Genomic DNA, 20,068 nt, shown 5'->3' on the forward strand with positions numbered 1-20,068 from the left:
GATCAAATTCTAATATGAGGTTGGTAATCCTTCCTCCCAGAACCTCCTCTGCATACAAACAAAGATCCGGGCTCCAGTTCCATATGTGGGGATGAAATAAACAATATGCCTCCAGTGGTGTAATAAGTTTAAAATAAATCCATTTATTTAGAAGACGAAGGACTGATCATCAGTTAATACCTGATTCTCATCAGCCTATTGGACATCATATGTTTGGATAACAATTGCATTTGGTTTCTGGATTGTTTATTTACACGTTTATATTGTATGTTTATTCACTGATTTTCTGAAATTTTAGTTTATGCACGTGTAGTTGTGAACGCATTAGGTATTGCAGAAATTCTCCTGAAGTCACTTGTGTTTATTTCACTTTTTCAGTACATAGTAGCGCAGGGGATTATTAACATTCAACCCATTGTGCTAAAATTATAACACCCATTTCATATATTTATCTATATATAGAGATATATCTATAGAGGAGAGAGAGAGAGAGAGAGAGGGAGAGGTGTAGTGGGTAGCACTCTCACCCTAGCAGTAAGAAGGGTCGCTGGTTCGAATCCCAACCACGACACTACCTGCCTGGAGTTTGCATGTTCTCCCTGTGCCTGCGTGGGTTTCCTCCGGGTACTCCGGTTTCCTCCCACACTCCAAAGACATGCTGGTAGGTTAATTGGATCCTGTCTAAATTGTCCCTAGTATGTGTATGTATGAATGTGAGTTAGGGACCTTAGATTGTAAGCTCCTTGAGGGTAGGGACTGATGTGAATGTACAATGTATATGTAAAGCGCTGCGTAAATTGACGGCGCTATATAAGTACCTGAAATAAATAAGAGTATATTATATATATATATATATATATATATATATATATATATATATATATATATATATATATATATATATATATATGGAGAGATATATCTATCGAGATAGAGAGATAGCGATAGATATATATCGAGATAGATATATATAAAAATATATAAAAGGCTGCATTGAGTCAAGCCTCTATGACACCTTTTATAAATTCCTTTTTTACATTTCTAAGGATGTCCAATACAGAACTGAAAAATAGCTACACTCACATAATAAGAAATATAGGTAAAATTGGTTCCCTTTTAAAGCCTTCATGTTAGACTGGAGTCCTACTTTTTTTTTATGTCCATTCACTTCAAAGTGAAATCCCTGTTAAGGGTTAAAAAAAAACCTGTTGTATTGAGTACACAAACATACCTGTCTCAGTTTCTCCATTTCTCTGTAAGGCAGTTGGTAATATTTTAATCCCCGACTTCTCATATTCATCTTGATCATGCGTACATCTTTCCCATCTACCAACAACATCCGAAAACCTGTAGGAGTAGAAGACAAGGTCACTCACTCATTGTGACATGACCGGGGACAAGCAGAACTGATATGAAGACAAAAGCCAAGATCTACGATTAATTAAAGGAAGGTCAATTATTTTAAGTCAACCAAACACTATAGGACAACAGTTAAAGTAGAACTAAAAGGCAAAAAACTTTTTTTTTTTCATTTTGGATAGAGCAAGGGAGGATTATAACCCGTCAGATTTTTTTCTTCGACATCTCTGTCCTATTTTGGGGATTTCCCTTCACTTCCTGTCCCATAACCAAACAGGAAGTGTGAGGAAATCCCTGAAAATTAAGGGAATTCCATTGGGACCCCCTGATCACCAGAACTAGTGTTTCCCTATTGGAAGATTTCACCTCTGCTATTTTTATAGCGACAACCCTAAATTTGGGATTTACTTACTTTACTTCACCGATAATGGTAAACAGGACAAATAGAGAGGGTGAATCTCCTTAACGGGGGCACAGGCAGCAATAAAAACTGACAGGTGTTCTAATCCCTCCCCACTCTATCCAAAACTAAAGAAAACGTTTTGCCTTTAGTTACATGTTAACACTTTCTTCCAGCAATGTACTCAGCTATGATCCGAATATTTACCCTTCATAAAAGTGGAATATAATGTATAAAAATTGGGGAACTTCCTTTCCAAAAACTGCTCATATCTTGCATTCAGATGTCTGGCCTTCAAAGTCAATATTGATAGAATGCTTTGTGGCTTCTGGTTTGTTGACAGATGGCATTGCTGGTACCTGGGAAAATAATGAATTGTAGTTGTTGGTAGTGAAGACAATAATCACACACACAAAACACACACTTTAAAACTTTCTTTGGCAATTTTTATTGCATAGGTATAAGCCACATGAGTGGATAAAGGGTGCCTTACAGATAAATAGATTCAGGGCTGTGCACCTGCATGGATTTGACATTGTGGCACAGCAGCTGGGTCCCTGCAGCCACATGTCCCAATACACATCTATGGGACTTGCCAGTAACACAGCCCTGTACAGGGCACTAAACCAATCGCCTCATGTGAACGAGGCCTTACACATGATTTAGGACTCTGACCGATGGAATTTCTGGCTCCATGCAATTCTGCAGCTAATCATCCACAGAATGGGGGCGTGGCCTGGAGAGTGATGGGGTAGGACGTGTTTAGGAAGAGCTCCGCTTGCCCATACTTTTACAACACAATCCTGCTGAAATCCGGGCGATCCTAACCTGACTGCGGTGACCAGCAAGCCTGTCCTGTTCCCTGACTGGCCATCGAGGTAATCTAGCCTTTTGGAGTGCCATCCGCGGCCGCGATCGCCGGATATCCCCACCCGGGGACTGCTTGTAGGACAGGCCGCGGCTTCGGCCTAGTCCATGGAGCGGCGGCCATCTTGCTGCACCCGGCGGCGGCCCTGACATAATTTCTGGCCACATCCTGCTCCCCAGAGACCCCTGTTTAGCTGCCCTGGCCACCGGACCACCTGTGGACACTGCCACAGCAACTTTAAGCCCTGTAGCAGCTTGCTGGAAGGACTGAGGCCCCGACCTGCTGCCTGGAGCGGCGGCCATCTTGCTACACCCGGCGGCAGCTTCTATTCATTTCCCTGCCACAGCTTGCTCCCTGGAAGCCCCTGGTTACCTGCCCTGGCCACCGGACTACCTGTGGGCACTGCCACAGCATTTCTGCACCCTGTAGCTCTGGGGCCCCGTCCTGGTCTCTGGAGCAGCGGCCATTTTGCTGCACCTGGGATCACCTCCACCCCTGGCACTCACTTGTGGAGGATTCCTTAGGCAGCATCAGCAGCAGGTCTTTAAGCCGACGGATTCTTCACATGCACCGCCGATCATCACGGCCAGCCAGAGGAAAGGGTAAGCAGTTGAAATTTCCCCCCGAACTGGTGGAGACAGAGGCGGCCTGTGTAGGTCGCGTGGGGTCCGGGAAGCGCGCCAGTAGCGACATGGCGTCCCAGACAGAACAGCCAGAGCAGTCCCCTTCTACGCAGCCGGGCCTGGCTGATGTCCTGGCTGCTATAGGAAACTGCCAAGCCTCCCTTACTACCCTTACCTCCAAGGTAGATGTTGTGCAATTAGATGTTGGTCTAATAAGGCTGGACATGGATAAAATTAGGGGCAGACTTTCTGTTGCGGAACAGCGCCTGGGGCAAGTGGAGGACACTGTAGAGTCTCATGGAACAGACTTAAGGGCCTTGCAAACCAAAATTAGAGCACTGGAATATAAATCCGAAGATGCGGAAAATCGTAATAGGAGGAACAACCTCCTTGAACATTTATGAATGCATTTTTTAGCACTTTAATTGCAACGTGTGCATGTTAGCACGTTGCTGTCACATTACATTTAAATTGTGTTTTTTTTTTTTTTTTTTTTGCAAAACAGGATTTTTTCTCATTTCAAATACTTTTCACCTTTATTCATTATTTGATGTCAATATGCACTTTATATAGAAATAGCCAGTCACTTTTCTTCCATATTTCTGAGTTGCACATAACACCTTTTGTCCGCACTTTACATTTCACTGGTCCAAGTATACATGTACGTTTATTATGCACTTTATTCTATTTTAAATTCAGAGCTAGCCACTGTTGCTCTGATAGTATCACGTTATTATATTGTAATTATGTGGATTCTATTTTTAGGTTATTGAAGTGATATTTTATTTGAGTATACTTACGTTATTCTTTATGCACTATTGAAGATATTGAATATTTAAATGAACATTTTTTAATACGAATTATCCCCCACGCTTACGCTATTTCACCATTTTCCTATCTAGCGCATTGATTATTATTATTTATTATTCTATGTTCACCTGTTTCTACACTAAGGATCAGCGCAACACCACTTACTCATATACATTTATCTAAAAGGTTAGGTGTTCACCTTATCGGTGCTTGCGGCTTTTCCACCCACAGCCTCTTCCATAATAGATAGCGCGGGAATAATTTTCCTTATTCAGTAAGTTCAACCTCCGTATTGTAGGTCTGGCGGAGGGAGCTGAGGGGAAATGTCCGACGGAGTTTATTGAAGGCCTACTACGTTCCCTCCTACCAGGGGCTCAATTTTCACCTTTCTATGCGGTGGAACGGGCTCACCGGATCCCTCCCAAGCCGGGCCCTCCTGGAGCACCGCCACGCACATTTATCCTAAAGTTTCTGAACTTTCGTGACAGGGATGAGGTGCTACGGGCTGCTAGAGTGCAGGGAGAAATACGCCATCAAAATAACAAGCTACTTATCTTCCCTGACTACTCTGTTGAAACTCAAAAGCTCAGACGCTCCTTTGACCAGGTGAAGGCTGCCATGCGTCTTAAGGGCATTCGATACAGTGTTCTGTTTCCAGCACGATTGAGGGTCCAGGACGGGGAAACCACCAGATTTTTTACTTCCCCCAGGGATGCTAACACATGGCTGGAATCATTGCCCCCTAATCGTTAAACGCTGCAACATGCTCTTCTGTACTTCTGCTCTGAATATTGGCCGCTGATTGTTTAAATCTCAACAGGGGACTTAACCTTGCACCCGTTGTGCCTTTTGTATTCCCTGTCGGTGTACAATATAAGTGTTGTGCCCCTGGCTATGCCAGGTGATACCTACTCTCAAGCTTGCCACTGTTTGAATCTACTGTGGGATAACCTTTTTTGTTCTTTACAAGATGTTCCTGAGATGTTGGGATTTTTAGAGATGAAGATTAACTATGATATACTGATTTACTGCAGCAATGTCCTGTTTGGCTCTCTTGGAAGCTCAGATTTCAGTGATGACCTTAATCCCTGAAGGAGGGCCACTGGCGGACTCTAGTGACCATTACACGTATTGCAGGTTCACTTCTCCCTCTTCTTTCACTTGCAAGAGATATGCACCCTTTATTATGAATGCCAAGGCTGGAATTCCACTCTGGGAGACAATCAATTGCTAACCGCAGGAGACAGCACCTTGCCAGATTGACTGCCTAGAGTTTGACATACCCTGTCTTCCTGGGCTACAGAATGGTCTTCCTCATTTATCCTGAACAGAGAACATATTCTATTTTATTTTTTATTTTTTTATTTTTTATTTTTTCTATTCTGCATGTGCTGCTAGTTTAATCCACACATCTGCTCACCCACAATGGTCCGAAATGAGAAGGTTCGAAATAACCTTTGTTGGTTGGAACGCTAATTTTCTCCTTACTCTTAATGGCGGCGGAGTCTCTCGTCACCTTACGTGGACAATCCTCTCCACTAAGGGTCTACACCCACTGGTTCACGCTCCCTGAACTTGGGGTTTTATTTTTCTTTGTTGATGTTTGGGGAACAAGGCATTCCTAGGTTGGGGTGGGGGATGCGGGGTGGGGGGCGGGGTTTAATGCTAGGTTTGTTTTTGTTAACACTATTTTGTTGTTTTAGATTTTCTTTTTGGGTTTTTTTTTGTTTTCTTTTCTATGTGCTTTGGAGTGTCGACACGGGGAAGGTTTCTAGATATTGGAGTGTGCATGACAATTTATGTAATTGAGTGTGCGGATGCTGATCCCTCGGGCTGGGTGATCCGTGTACCCCTATCAATTCTACCACCTAATGGCTGAACTTAAGGTAATCTCATGGAACGTGCGAGGCCTTAATACTGCAGTGAAAAGATCCCTAGTGTTCAAGTTCCTACAAAAGCATCAACCGCAGATCTGTATCCTCCAGGAGACACATCTGCAGGGTATCAAAACCATTTGCCTTAATAAGACTTGGGTCGGCCTACATTACCACTCCACATTTTCCACGTATGCCCGTGGGGTCAGCATCTTAGTACACAAGACAGTGCCGTTTAGGCTTCTGGAAGTCAAGACAGACAAGGAGGGTAGATACGTAATTTTATATGCTAACATATATGACAAAACTGTGGTATTAGTCGGATTGTATATTCCCCCTCCAGCTAACGGTAGTGTTCTTCATGAAATCATGCAAACTGTGGTACAATATGATACAACTTTGTTTATTTACTGGGAGATTTTAACATGGCCCCCTCGGTGGAACAAGATAGGTTGCACCGGTCGGCTCGTGACACTCTGGACCTCAGTGGGCTGATCTTTATGCCCTCACTGATGTCTGGAGACACATATACCCGACCTCAAAGGTATTTACTTGCCACTCTGCTTCTCATAAAACTCTATCTCGAATTGATCTGATATATGCCTCATGCCCTGCCTTACAATTTGTTAAAGACATTTCTGTGCTTCCCAGGGGAATCTCTGACCACACGCCCCTCTGCCTGACGTTGACTTTGACTGCCCCCCCGGGCCCCCGGCTTTGGAGGCTGTCCAAGTTCTGGGCTGATGACGAGCGACTACAGGAACCCCTCACCGCAGCTATTTGCAATTTTTGGACGGATAATGTGGATTCTGCCCCACCGATCGTGCTGTGGGACACCTTTAAGGCTTGGGCTAGAGGGGAGTTTATGACCAGTATTGCTCGCCTTAAACGTGACTCCGCTCATGAATTGGAGGAACTTGAGAGACGGGCGGCTATTCTGGAGGCTGACTTTGTCGCTAACCCGGGAGATGACCGATATAGGGAGTGGAAACGGGCTTTATGCAGACTCTCCACAGCTAGGATGGCACAAACGGATAAAGCGCTACTCTTTTCGGCCCAAAGAGTGTTCGAACATGGGGGGAAAAAATGGGAAACTCCTTGCATGGTTGGCTAAGGGTAATATCCCAGCTACCCCTATTGGTTCCATCAGGGACAGTTCCGGCCAGTTACTCACATCCCCCCAAGATATTAACACTCGTTTTCGGGAATACTTCCGAGAGGTTTACTCCTCCAGGTCTGAGGCGTCTGACTCAGACCTGGCCAGGTTTCTAGATTCACTATCCATCCCTAACTTAACAGCGGAAGCCAGGGAAGAATTGGAGAAGGATATCTCGCTAGAGGAGATTCAGGTCGCTATGGGACATCTCAAGGGGGGGGAAGGCTCCTGGGGCAGATGGCCTACCATCTGAAGTCTATTCCAACTTTAGCGAAATTCTAGCTCCTAAATTAACCTCGCTATTATCTAATTTTATGGCCCTAGAATCTTTACTAGAGTCCATGAACGTTGCAGTAATTGTGTTGATTCCCAAGCCGGGTAAGGATCCGCTAGAGTGTGCCTCGTACAGGCCGATATCGCTACTTAATGTAGACGCCAAGATCTTTGCGAAAGTTCTGGCTATCCGCTTATCTCACGTCATAGAAGACCTGATCGGTATAGCTCAGACCGGATTTATGCCTGGCAAGGGAACCGATATCAATCTGAGGCGTCGCTTTCTTAATCTTACCATTCCACATGACAATGTAGGGACCAGAGTTGTAGCCTCTCTCGACGCCGAAAAGGCGTTTGACTCTGTGGAGTGGAACTATTTGTGGCTGGTATTACAGAGATTTGGGTTTGGCCCTAAGTTTATACATGGCATTCGATTGTTGTATCAGGCCCCCAGAGCTAGGGTCCGTACAAATAATTGGGTCTCGGAGCCCTTTGATCTATTCCGCGGCACGAGACAGGGCTGCCCGCTCTCCCCCAGCCTGTTCGCTCTGGCATTGGAGCCACTGGCAATCTCAGTCAGGAGTGCTCCGGATGTCCTGGGCTTGCGGGTGGGTCTGTTGGAAGAGCGGCTGTCTCTGTACGCGGACGACGCGCTTCTATACCTGAATGATGCGGGCCCGTCTCTCCTTGCGGCCTTGAGAATCTTTGACAACTTTGGGGGGTTATCTGGTATAAAGATCAACTGGACCAAATCAGTGCTGTTCCCTCTGGACGTCGCAGCTGCCTCTGGGCCATCATCCTCCCCACTACAGTGGGTGACGGAGTTTAAATATTTAGGGATAGTGATCACGAAAAACCCATCAGACTTTATAATTAAAAATTTGAGCCCTATCGTGAGTACGTTGCGTGCGAAGTGTTTGGCCTGGGCTGACTTGCCCTTAAATCTATTGGGACGCATCAACCTCATTAAGATGATGATACTTCCTAAATTCAATTATGTTTTTAGAAATTCCCTGTATGGGTCCCTGCTTCGTTTTTTAGGGAGGTTGGTGGTCTGGTGGGGACCTTTATTTGGAGGGGTGGGAACCCCAGATTGGCGCGCTCCACTCTGTGGCTGCCTACCTGTTTTGGAGGATTAGCCCTCCCCAATTTTCAGGTCTACTACTGGGCGGCTATGTTGGTGTCGGTTTACTGGTGGTTTCAAGGCTCTAAAATGAATGCGGCAGTCTGCCTTGAGGCAAACTATTTGGGCTCCCTTACTGATCTACGTAACTTTCCCTATCGAGGTCCGGGTGCGTATACGCGAGTTCCTGAGCCCACTCGGGCGACGTGGAGGGTGTGGGTGGCTGCAAGACGTAGATTCCTCTCTCCGGGTCAGTTATCGCCAGCGAACCCGCTATGGGGAAATCCAGCTCTTAAACACTTCCGGACTGTGCCAGACCCACAGCTTTGGGCCAGGTTCGGCATTACAACTATAGAACAAATTATGCCCAGAGGGGAATTGCTCTCTATCACGGAAATAATGACTAAATTCCAGCTGCCCAGAGGGATGAGGTTTAGATGTTTTCAACTAAGACATGCGGCACGGGCTCAGTTTCCTCAGACACCTTTGCTTCAGGCAGATCCCATTGAGGAGCTATTGGCGTCTGGAGATGTCTCTAAGCCCCTTTCCACCTTGTATGCTGTACTCCTGGGTAAGGACTCTCCTAAAATAGCAAAATTATGGGACAGCTGGCACACCGACATTCCATCATTAGACAGAGAGGATTGGGAGGAATGTCTAGATAATGGCCCTAAACTGGTGATTGCATCCAAGGATAAATTAATCCAGGTCAAATTTATACATAGGACTTACTACACCCCACAGAGACTCCATCGCATATTCCCTGACAGAGACCCTATGTGTAACAAATGTAAGTGTCAAATTGGAACTTTTTTCCACATGTTCTGGGAATGCCCATTGATAGCAACATATTGGTGTGCAATATTTGCAGAGATAAATTCCAGGTTGCAAATATCCATACCAATCACTCCGGAGTTGGCCCTTCTCGGGATTCATGACAATGAACAAAGAGCCTATCATTTAAAATTGCTTATTTCCTTTCTACTTTATTATGCCAAGAAGGAGATACTGATGAAGTGGACAGACCCCTCACCCCCGACCGTGTCGGCCTGGGAGGCACAGATTGAGGCAGCTATACCTATGTACAGAATCACATATATCAATCGAGGTTGTCCATGGAAATTTAAGAAAGTGTGGACACCTTGGCTCTCATCTTAGGGAACCACAGTGGATTTATGTATTATGTGGGGGGGAGGGAGGGGTAGTCCCCGGATACATGAGGTACTTTTCTCTGTGATCATCTTGTCTAAAATATTAATATATACTGATGTTTCACCTCCTACACATGTATGACACTGCTATGCGATTGCTCATGCTTATCTGTCATGTAATGTTCTGAAATATGTCAAGAGGTATTCTGTAACCTTCTTCCGTGTGATACAATAAAGCACACCTGTTTGTTAAAAAAAATCATCCACAGAATGGCGTTGAGTCTAGAGGCCACATCTGAACACTGCAGCCTATCTGCACTCATTCACCCATCCTAATGAGGCTTTATGGCAGGGGTGCTCAACCTGTGGCCCTTGGAGCCCTCTGATGTGGCTGTCGACCTCAAAACAGGGAAGCGCATTCCTGGGGTCAGCAACCCATCATCCCAGAGCATCAGAGTGCATCGAGCCAGTGGAGGAAGCAAGTGGCCGCAGAAAGAGCAGGAACCACATAAGCCAATGCTTCCTCTGTAGCATCGGGACCTGTCTTAGGCTGATGGATATCAATTGTTTTTACCGCAGACCGACTCTGCCTCCCCAGCCACTGGTGTAATGTCTGGGGCCCACCCCATGCTCCAGGGTCCCTGTGCAGCTTCCCTGTCACATTCTGTTTTAAACTTGGGCAGAAGGGCGGCATAAACAGGAAGCATGAGTTTATAAATAGGGGTAGGTGGCGCTACCTGTACTGGATACCTAGTTGAATATATGATCTCTACTGGGTGCCCAAATGTGCACTCCAAAAATAAATAAAGCGAATTAATATTGAATATGTGCCATTTTTGGTTAATGTGCCGTCCCAGTGTGTGCAAACAGCTAAATCCTTATTTGTGTAAAAAGGTGTAAATACACCCACCCCCCTATAGGTGTACTAGAGGGGTTAAATGAATAAGTGAGTAACAAATCCTCTTATAAAATAATGTGATCATTAACCAATTACCAATTATTAATATTATAACAACTGATATAAGTGTTAGCAAATTATCCCCCAGCAGACAGCTGGGCAGCTAAATATAGTCTATACACAGTTCATCAGCAATTAAAAAACCCTGATGCACGAAGAAAAATGTGAAATTGATTATTTAGAACCACATTGGATGTGCAAACATGTGTGTTAAAGGAATAAAAACTTGAAAAAATTAGTAAATCAAACAATCAATCAAAAAATCTATTAATGAAAGTCCCAGCTTGCAAAGTTTCATATATTTCCACCAAATCCAAGTAATCTGTGTAAGGTGACTTTTGTGACAGCAACAGTTGATATCCAGTGACTCCGGTGCTCCCCCTCAAGGATCCCCACTCACCAACTCCATGCACCCCTACAGGGGTAGACAGCGTATAGTCTCCGGCTCCTGATAGCGTCTAGGATTCCAGTGGGGTTCTCCCTGGGACTATCCACTCCAAATAAGTGTGCCTTCAGAACTCCGGTTTCCCCTCACATGAAAGAGACAGGGCTCCCATAGTGTGATAACGTATTAGAATTTTATTAAAAAATGCTGATTACAGCAGTCAAATAACATAAAAAATAAATAAATAAAATGTAAAAAAGTTCGTACTCCTATAAGGAGTCAGGCTATCACACTAGATAATGGGAGGTCAAGCATAGAGAGAAGCTCGTGGATGTAAACTGGCAACCGAGCGGCGTGCAAATATATGGAACTTTGCAAGCTGGGACTTTCATTAATAGATTTTTTGATTGTTTGATTTACTCATTTTTTCACGTTTTTATTCCTTTAACACACATGTTTGCACATCCAATGTGGTTCTAAATAATCAATTTCACATTTTTCTAGGTGCACCAGGGTTTTTTAATTGCTGATGAACTGTGTATAGACTATATTTAGCTGCCCAGCTGTCTGCTGGGGGATAATTTGCTAACACTTATATCAGTTGTTATAATATTAATAATTGATTAACGATCACATTATTTTATAAGAGGATTTGTTACTCACTTATTTATTTAACCCCTCTATACACCTATAGGGGGGTGGGTGTAATTACACCTTTTTACACAAATAAGGATTTAGCTGTTTGCACACACTGGGACGGCACATTAACCAAAAATGGCGCATATTCAAATATTAATTTGCTTTATTTATTTTTAGAGTGCACATTTGGGCACCCAGTAGAGATCATATATTCAACTAGGTATCCAGTACAGGTAGCGCCACCTACCCCTATTTATAAACTCATTCTAATCTATTCCACCCTTTTGAGGGTGTGTTTTAGAAGGGGGGGCTGCAAGCCTGGGTCCGTGAGCGCGGAAACCTTTCTTTAGTACTAATAAACAGGAAGCAATCCTCTCCATTTTCCTACTGCAGCCGCCGGGACCTGTCTTAGGCTGATGGATATCAATTGTTTTTACCGCAGACTGACCCTGCCTCCCCAGCCACTGGTGTAACGTCTGGGGTCCACCCCATGCTCCAGGGTCCCCGTGCAGCTTCCCTGTCACATTCTGTTTTAAACTTGGGCAGAAGGGCGGCATAAACAGGAAGCAATCCTCTCCATTTTCCTACTGCAGCTGCCGAAAGCTGGCTTCTCCTCCTCTCCCTCCATTGGCTTCAGGAGGAAAATGTACATTATGATACTTCAAATAAAAAAAACTAAATTATGAACCATTTAAATTTCATTGTGGCCATTGACCGGTTACCAAATCACTTAAGTGGCCCTTGTGCTGCATAAGGTTGAGCTCCCCCGCTTTATGGTGCCCAAAGACATAACAATACGATCAAACGACTTCTCACAAAGGACAACATGATCACATCTATAAATTATTGAAAAGTCACATACTGTGTCATTGTTCAATTGAGTAAAACTGGAACTTTTTCAGCAAAATGATTCTAATCAGTCTGAAGGGAAGATCAGATCATAGGAAAGTAGAGAGAACAAGACGTCTGTTAAAGTGAAAATGAAGTCTTATTACAATAGACTCTAAGCACCTGCCTGCTCAGAGTCTTCTATGGTATGTAAACAGGGCTGCATATGTGCAGGAGTTATGTTATCCTAAGCTGGCCAATAGAGATACCTGAAGATTGGCACCCAGGACGAAGATGCCAACGACTGCGAGGGACCCAGGCTTTTAAGCTCGATAAACGTCCATACATGTTACCTTTGAGCGTTTCTGCAGTGCTTTTTCACGGGCTCCCTCCCCCCCCCAACACACACACACACCTCTTTCCTGGCCTGCCAGGCTGCGTGCTCGGATAAGGGTCTGGTATGGATGTTTTTTTTTATTTTGGTGTGGGGGTTTCCCCTCAAAATCCATACCAGACCCATGCTGTTTGTTTCTTGAATTTTTTTTTACCGGCAAATCTGTTTTTTACATTCAGCTGTCAGCGAGGAACCCGGTCCTCTCCTTAGCAACTGCCTATATACAGTGAATGTAAAGCAAAAAAAAAAAATTACAAAAAAAAAAAAAAAAAAAAAAACAAAACATACAATTCGCAGTACTTGCGGTTTGGATGTGGGCCCATTAAATTCTACTACATGCAATATGCTGAGGGAAAAAAAGCCCCTGACCCTTTCCAAAAATGCATTGATGTGAACGTGTTCCACAGGAACCCATGTTAAAAAAAAATGTCCTGCATTTCTGCAAAAAAACAAAAAACAAAAAAAAAAAAAAAAAAAAAAAACAATAAAGCATGAAAAAAAACAAAGCATTGGTGTGAATGGATCCTTAGAGAGAAGGCAAGTTGAATGATTTTAGTTCTGCTTTAAAGCTGCACTTCAGCTTTTGTTACACTTCATATAGTTTGTTTGGGCCAAGCTGACCCAAACAAACTGTCCCTCGCCAACAGATGAGGCCGCTGCACGCGCAGTATAAACTGTATGTAGCTGAGGCCACATACAGCAATACCACACTGTGTTCTAGGTGTGAGCGAGACCTTCCGGTCTCATACCCGGAACATAATAGTGTCCGAGTGGTGCTCGACCAGTCAAGGTAAGCAATGTATTCTAATGATGAATACATAGCTTTCTCTGATTGGCTAAGTCAGAGGTTGTGACATCAGCCTGCCTCTCTGACTCTTTGTATTTATTACTAGAATATGTTGCTTTCTTTGAATGGCTGAGCGCCGCTCAGATAGACTATAATGTTCTTCTAGATTGTAAGCTCCACTGAGCAAGGCCCTCTGATTCCTCCTGTATTGAAACTGTACTGTCTGCCCTCATTTTGTAAAGAATTGCGCAAACTGTTGGCGCTGTATAATATATACTGAATAATAATAATAACAATGTGTTCCGGGCATGAGAGGAGACTGGAAGTCTCCACTTGCACCCAGAACACAGTGTGGTATTGCTGTATGTAGCCTCAGCTACATACAGTTTAAGGATGAGCTCCGGCGTGTTCGCACACTCCACGTCCAGAGCCCGCCAGGAAGTTGGCATGGCGCTGCGCTAATCACAGGCAGGGAGACATTTCCCGATCTCTGCAGCCACACATCGGGAAATGTCTCCCTGCCTGTGATTAGCGCATCGCCGTGCCGACTTCCTAGCGGGCTCTGGACGTGGAGTGTGCGAACACGCCCAAGCCCATCCTTAATACAGTTTATACAGCACATCCAGCAGCCTCACATGTTTGTGAGGGACCTCGTTTGTCTGGGCCAGCTCGGTACCAAATGAACTATATAAAATGTAACAAAAGTTGGAGTGTAGCTAACAATGATGAGCTCAGACACAAGTCTGAACGCACCTAAGCTATCCTGCCAGGAAGTTGTCAAAGCCAACAGCCAATCATAGGTGACTGAGCAATTCTCCACATACTTGCAGCTGAGGGACGGGGAAAGCTTCCGCCACCTATGATTGGCTGTCGGGCTGGTCAGCGTTCCATCAGGATAGCTCCGGTGGGTTTGGAGTCATGTCTGAATACGCCTGAGCTCATCTCTAATTGGAAAGCGTATGGCACATTGAACGATCTTTTCCATCGCTGATTGTATTTACTTGGACAAGGCTAGGATCACACTGTTGTGGGCGCAAACAGCATGTAAATCACACCTGTTCCTGCACCCACAAAGCGCCACTCTTTTGCGGACACGCGGAGCTGTCATTCAATTCTAATGGAACCCCTAAGGGAAATTCTCATGGTGCAATAGCACTGCGCAAATTCCCTGCGGCTGCGTTTTTAAGAAGGTGCAGGGACCTTTTTCCTGCGTTTCCTCCAGATACAGCGGCTCATTCAAATGAATGGACTACCCTGCCTGCGCAAACATGAGGCGCAGCAAATGCATAGGTGTGTGACCCTAGCATTAATCGCTCGCCAATACGACCCTATAGAAAATCATTCTGTGTATAGCCATTGGCCACCATTGGAGAGACTTCCTGTCACCCCCTGCACTCTATTCACCATGATGAGGGTTGTTAGCAGCAGGTGCAGTCATGATGGCAGACATGTGCGATCTGATGACACCCACCTACCCTCTCCTCCCGGGCTACTCACAGCGTTATAACACATCTCATTAGTCGCCGGTCCCCTACATCCATTCCCGCTCTGTACAGCGCCATGTTTGAGGAGGAGATCCGCTGTTATCGCCTCAGTCATCGCAAGGTCAGCAATGCACAGGTCACATGACAGGACGTGGTGACAGGGCGGCCATGTTTGTTGAGGGCACGCAGCCTCTTCCCTGCTCTGAGGAGGATTTGGTGTGCGGAGTGCCTGCTTGTCTGGGATGAGGAGGATCCTCAGGTCCTGTAGTAAAAGTAGCAGGTCAAGGAAACGTCATTATTGCAAGGCTGAAGAGAGAATTAGTATAGGCGGTAATGACAGGCTTCTATAGCATTTGTCTGTCGGCACCATTGTAATAGGAAGAATAGTTATCTTTACCAGCCACAAGATGGCAACAGTGAGTTATAGGAGAACTATGGGGGCTGCTATTACTGGTCTGCTGGAAATGCTAATTACCTGGCAGGTTGGTGACTCAAAAACATATCTGCCTGACAGCCAGTGAACTAACTGAAACAAAAGGAGATGTCTATCTACAGAACACATTCATGACGGGTGTACTTTTGTAGAAAGAGCCCTGAATGGGATCCCCCACCCCCTACTTAGCTATTATACACATAGACCTCAGATGCCATCTGGCTCTCCACTGACACCCTGTGTGCCACTTGATTCTCCACTGACCCCCTGTGTGCCACTTGATTCTCCACCGACCCCCTGTGTGCCATGTGGTTTCCTTAAGGCCCTCTGCACACTGCCTGACTCTGCAAACCCATGTGTTCTGCCTGGCTCTCCACGGACCCTATGTGTGCTGTCTGGCTCTCTGCAGACCCCTTGCGCCCTGCCTGACTCTCCTCCATGGACCCTCTGCTTCCTGTCTGGCTCTCCACAAACCCTCCTCACCTTGCCTGGCTGCGCGTGGACCCCCTGCTCCCTGCCGGACTGCTCCAAGACTTTCTGCTTGGCTGCCTACGGATCCCCTGCTCACTGCCTGGCTCCCTGCTGAACCACCTCACCCTCCCTGGGTCTCTGTTGACCCCCTGCTCCCTGCCTGGCTGCCCCAAGACTTCCTGCTTGACTGCCTACAGATCCCCTGCGCCCTGCCTGGCTCTCTGGGGACCCCCTGCACCCTGCCTGGCTCTCTGTGGTCCCCCTGTGCCCTGCCTGGCTCTCTGTGGACCCCCTGCCTGGCTCTCCATAGACCCACTGCTTCCTGCCTGGCTGCCCGCTGACCCCCTGCTCCCTGCCTGGCTGCGCGTGGACCCCCTGCTCCCTGACGGACTGCTCCAAGACTTCCTGGCCCTTGGAGCCCTCTGATGTGGCTGTCGACCTCAAACCAGGGAAGCGCATTCCTGGGGTCAGCAACCCATCGTGACCTGGGCTCGCTGACCCGCCATCCCAGAGCATCAGAGTGCATCGAGCCAGTGGAGGAAGCAAGTGGCCGCAGAGAGAGCAGGAACCACATAAGCCAATACTTCCTCTCTAGCATCGGGACCTGTCTTAGGCTGATGGATATCAATTGTTTTTACTGCAGACCGACCCTGCCTCCCCAGCCACTGGTGTAACGTCTGGGGTCCACCCCATGCTCCAGGGTCCCCGTGCAGCTTCCCTGTCACATTCTGTTTTAAGCTTGGGCAGAAGGGCGGCATAAACAGGAAGCAATCCTCTCCATTTTCCTACTGCAGCTGCCGAAAGCTGGATTCTCCTCCTCTCCCTGCATTGGCTTCAGGAGGAAAATGTACATTATGATACTTCAAATAAAAAAAACTAAATTATGAACCATTTAAATTTCATTGTGGCCATTGACCGGTTACCAAATCACTTAAGTGGCCCTTGTGCTGCATAAGGTTGCTTTATGGTGCCCAAAGACGCAACAATACGATCAAACGACTTCTCACAAAGGACAACATGATCACATCTATGAATTATTGAAAAGTCACATACTGTGTCATTGTTCAATTGACTAAAACTGGAACGTTTATAGCAAAATGATTCTAGTCAGTCTGAAGGGAAGATCAGATCATAGGAAAGTAGAGAGAACAAGATGTCTGTTAGACCCCTTTCACACTGGGGCGGTTTGCAGGCGTTATTGCACTAAAAATACCACCTGCAAACCGACCCAAAACAGCCGCTGCTGTTTGTTCAGTGTGAAAGCCCGAAGGCTTTCACACTGAAGCGGTGCACTGGCAGGAGAAGAATAAAAACTCCTGCAAGCCGCATCTTTGGAGCGGTGAAGGAGCAGGGTATTCACCGCTCCTTCACCGCTCCTGCCCATTGAAATCAATGGGGCAGCGCAGCTATATCGCGGCTATAGCCGCGCTATGCGAGCGGTTTTAACCTTTTTTCGGGCGCCAGCGGGGGTTAAAACCGCACCGCTAGCGGCCGAATACAGCTGCAAAAACGGCGCTAAAAATAGCGCTGTTTTACCACCGACGCCCCCACCGCCCCAGTGTGAAAGGGGCCTTAAAGTGAAAATGAAGTCTTATTAGAACAGACTCCAAGCACCTGCCTGCTCAGAGTCTTCTATGGCATGTAAACAGGGCTGCATATGTGCAGGAGTTATGTTATCCTAAGCAGGCCAATAGAGATACCTGAAGATTGGCACCCAGGACGAAGATGCCAACGACTGCGAGGGACCCAGGCTGTTAGGCTCGATAAACGTCCATACATGTTGCCTTTGAGCGTTTCTGCAGTGCTTTTTCGTGCCCCCCCCCCAACACACATACACACACACACCTTTCCTGGCCTGCCAGGCTGCGTGCTCGGATAAGGGTCTGGTATGGATGTTTTTTTTATTTTGGTGTGGGGGTTTCCCCTCAAAATCCATACCAGACCCATGCTGTTTGTTTCTTGAAAAAAAAAAAAAAACAATAAAGCATGAAAAAAAACAACGCATTGGTGTGAATGGATCCTTAGAGAGAAGGCAAGTTGAATGATTTTAGTTCTGCTTTAAAGCTGCACTTCAGCTTTTGTTACACTTCACATAGTTTGTTTGGGCCAAGCTGACCCAAACAAACTGTCCCTCGCCAACAGATGAGGCTGCTGCATGTGCAGTATAAACTGTATGTAGCTGAGGCCACAGCAAGTGGCACAGAACATGTCTTTTCATCATAGAACAGGAAGAGAACAACAAACAAGTGCACAGAGAATAAAGCAAACACTTCCTCTTATTACATTACCATAGAATACACATTATAACACTGCAGTGCAACCTTCTGGATAGAAATGCATATAGATTGTTCACAATACAAAAAGCTACTTGCTGTTGCTTTTTCATCACCCCTGCTCAACAGCATGTGCTTGGTCAAATTACATTTGGCTTCTTCTGGATATAATTATGACGTTCCTTCAATAAAGGCTTGGTGAGTGCATCAGCAGTCATCTCCTCTGATGAGCAGTATTGAATGTCAATAACACCTTGCTCTTCATTATCCCTCAGTAGGTGCTAGTTGACATCAATGTGTTTGGTCCTAGGATTGACCCTTTCTGATTGCGTAAGCTTTATACATCCCTGGCTGTCTTCAAAAATGTTAATTGGTTTTGACATGTCAATCCCAATGTCCACAAAAAGTTGACAAGTCCATATCAATTCTTGACATGTGTGTGCTGCTGCAATGTACTCTGCTTCAGTTGAGGATAGAGCGACAGTTGCTTGCTTTCAATTAGACCAACTTATGGTTCCTTCCCCATACTGGAAGATGAATCCACTTGTGGATTTGCGGTCTGTGCAGTCCCCAGCCCAATCAGCATCCACATATCTGACCAGTTTTTGATTGGATGTTGCAGATAACTAACTTCATATCAATTGTTCCTTTGAGGTACTGTATCACTCTTTTTACTGCGTTCCAGTCACGCTGTCAGGGAGCTGAAACTTGCCTGCATAGTATGCCCACTGCTGCGGCTATGTCTGGTCTTGTCACAGCGGCAACATATAGCAGCTTACTGATTGCTCTTTCATTGTTGGGTAGCAAGTTTTCTGCTTCATTGCTCTTTTGATAGCCTGGTTCCATAGGAGTTTTCACTTCCTTTGCATCTTGCATATGAAAATGTTCCAAGATTTTGGAGATTTTCTGAGATTGGTTTAGAAGATAACTTTCATCCTCTTCTCTCTCTATTTGGATTCCCCGATGGTAGCTAATGTTCCCTAGCTCTTCAATTTCAAAATTTTCTTTTAGCTTGTGAACTATCTGATTGTAATCCCCTTCAAAACAGGCTACAATGTCATCAACATAGATAAAGATGTATATTCATCTGTCTCCTTGATTCCTGGAGTAGAGACAGGGGTCTGCTTTACTTCTTGAGAATCCCTCGCTAGTAAGCACTTCATTCACTTTCTCATTCCCCACCCTTGCAGATTGCTTAAGACCATAGATGCTCTTCTGATCTTTACACAAAAGGTTGTCTCCTTGCTCAAACCCTGGTGGTTGCTCCATGTAGAGGCCTTCTTTAATGTCTCCATAAAGGAAAGCAGTTTTAATGTCTAGGTGTTTGACGTGCATGCCCTTCCCGGCTGCAACGCGAAGAATCGCTCCGATGGTGGAGTGTTTTACGACGGGAGCAAATGTTTCATCGTAATCTTCATCAAATTTCTGGGAGTAACCCTTGGCAAATAGTCTGGCTTTGTATTTGTGGATATTCCCTTCTGCGTCTGACTTTACTTTGAAAGCCCACTTACTTCCTATAGTTTTGCGGTTAGGAGGGAGCTCTGTGAGTGTCCAGATTTTATTTTCTTGAAGTGACTTTAATTATTCTTCTGCTGCCTTTCTCCATTTATTGGCTTCACGTTTAGGCTGTTTTTCTATGTCTTCCCAGGATCTTGGTTTAAGTATGCTGTGTGTTTTGACAGTGTATGATAGCTTGCGGGGTGGTATCCCCTTTGTAGTCCGAGTGAATCTTCTGCTTTCAGGCAGTTCAGCAGGATCTGGTGGGGAACTTGATTTAGG

The 20,068-nt window shown here is 45.5% G+C and overlaps 1 protein-coding gene across 3 annotated transcripts in view; it reads right to left on the reverse strand.

Moving 5' to 3' along the window:
* The window catches only part of LETMD1 (LETM1 domain containing 1), a 64,239-nt gene extending 48,966 nt beyond the window's left edge, over positions 1-15,273 (reverse strand). Inside the window, exons 1-3 of one of the 3 annotated variants that reach the window (XM_073613715.1) lie at positions 15,126-15,273; positions 1,967-2,118; positions 1,232-1,347 (exon numbers count right to left, since the gene is read on the reverse strand). In XM_073613715.1, the coding sequence (XP_073469816.1) occupies positions 1,232-1,347; positions 1,967-2,118; positions 15,126-15,190 (333 nt within the window). In that variant the 5' untranslated portion in view covers positions 15,191-15,273. Of the gene's footprint in view, positions 1-1,231; positions 1,348-1,966; positions 2,119-15,099 lie in introns of all 3 variants that reach the window. The other 2 variants (XM_073613714.1, XM_073613716.1) reach the window with 2 other exon arrangements.
* Positions 15,274-20,068: the final 4,795 nt, after the last annotated feature.

Source organism: Aquarana catesbeiana, linkage group LG02, assembly GCF_042186555.1.
Source record: "Aquarana catesbeiana isolate 2022-GZ linkage group LG02, ASM4218655v1, whole genome shotgun sequence".
Classification (NCBI taxonomy): Eukaryota; Metazoa; Chordata; class Amphibia; order Anura; family Ranidae; genus Aquarana; species Aquarana catesbeiana.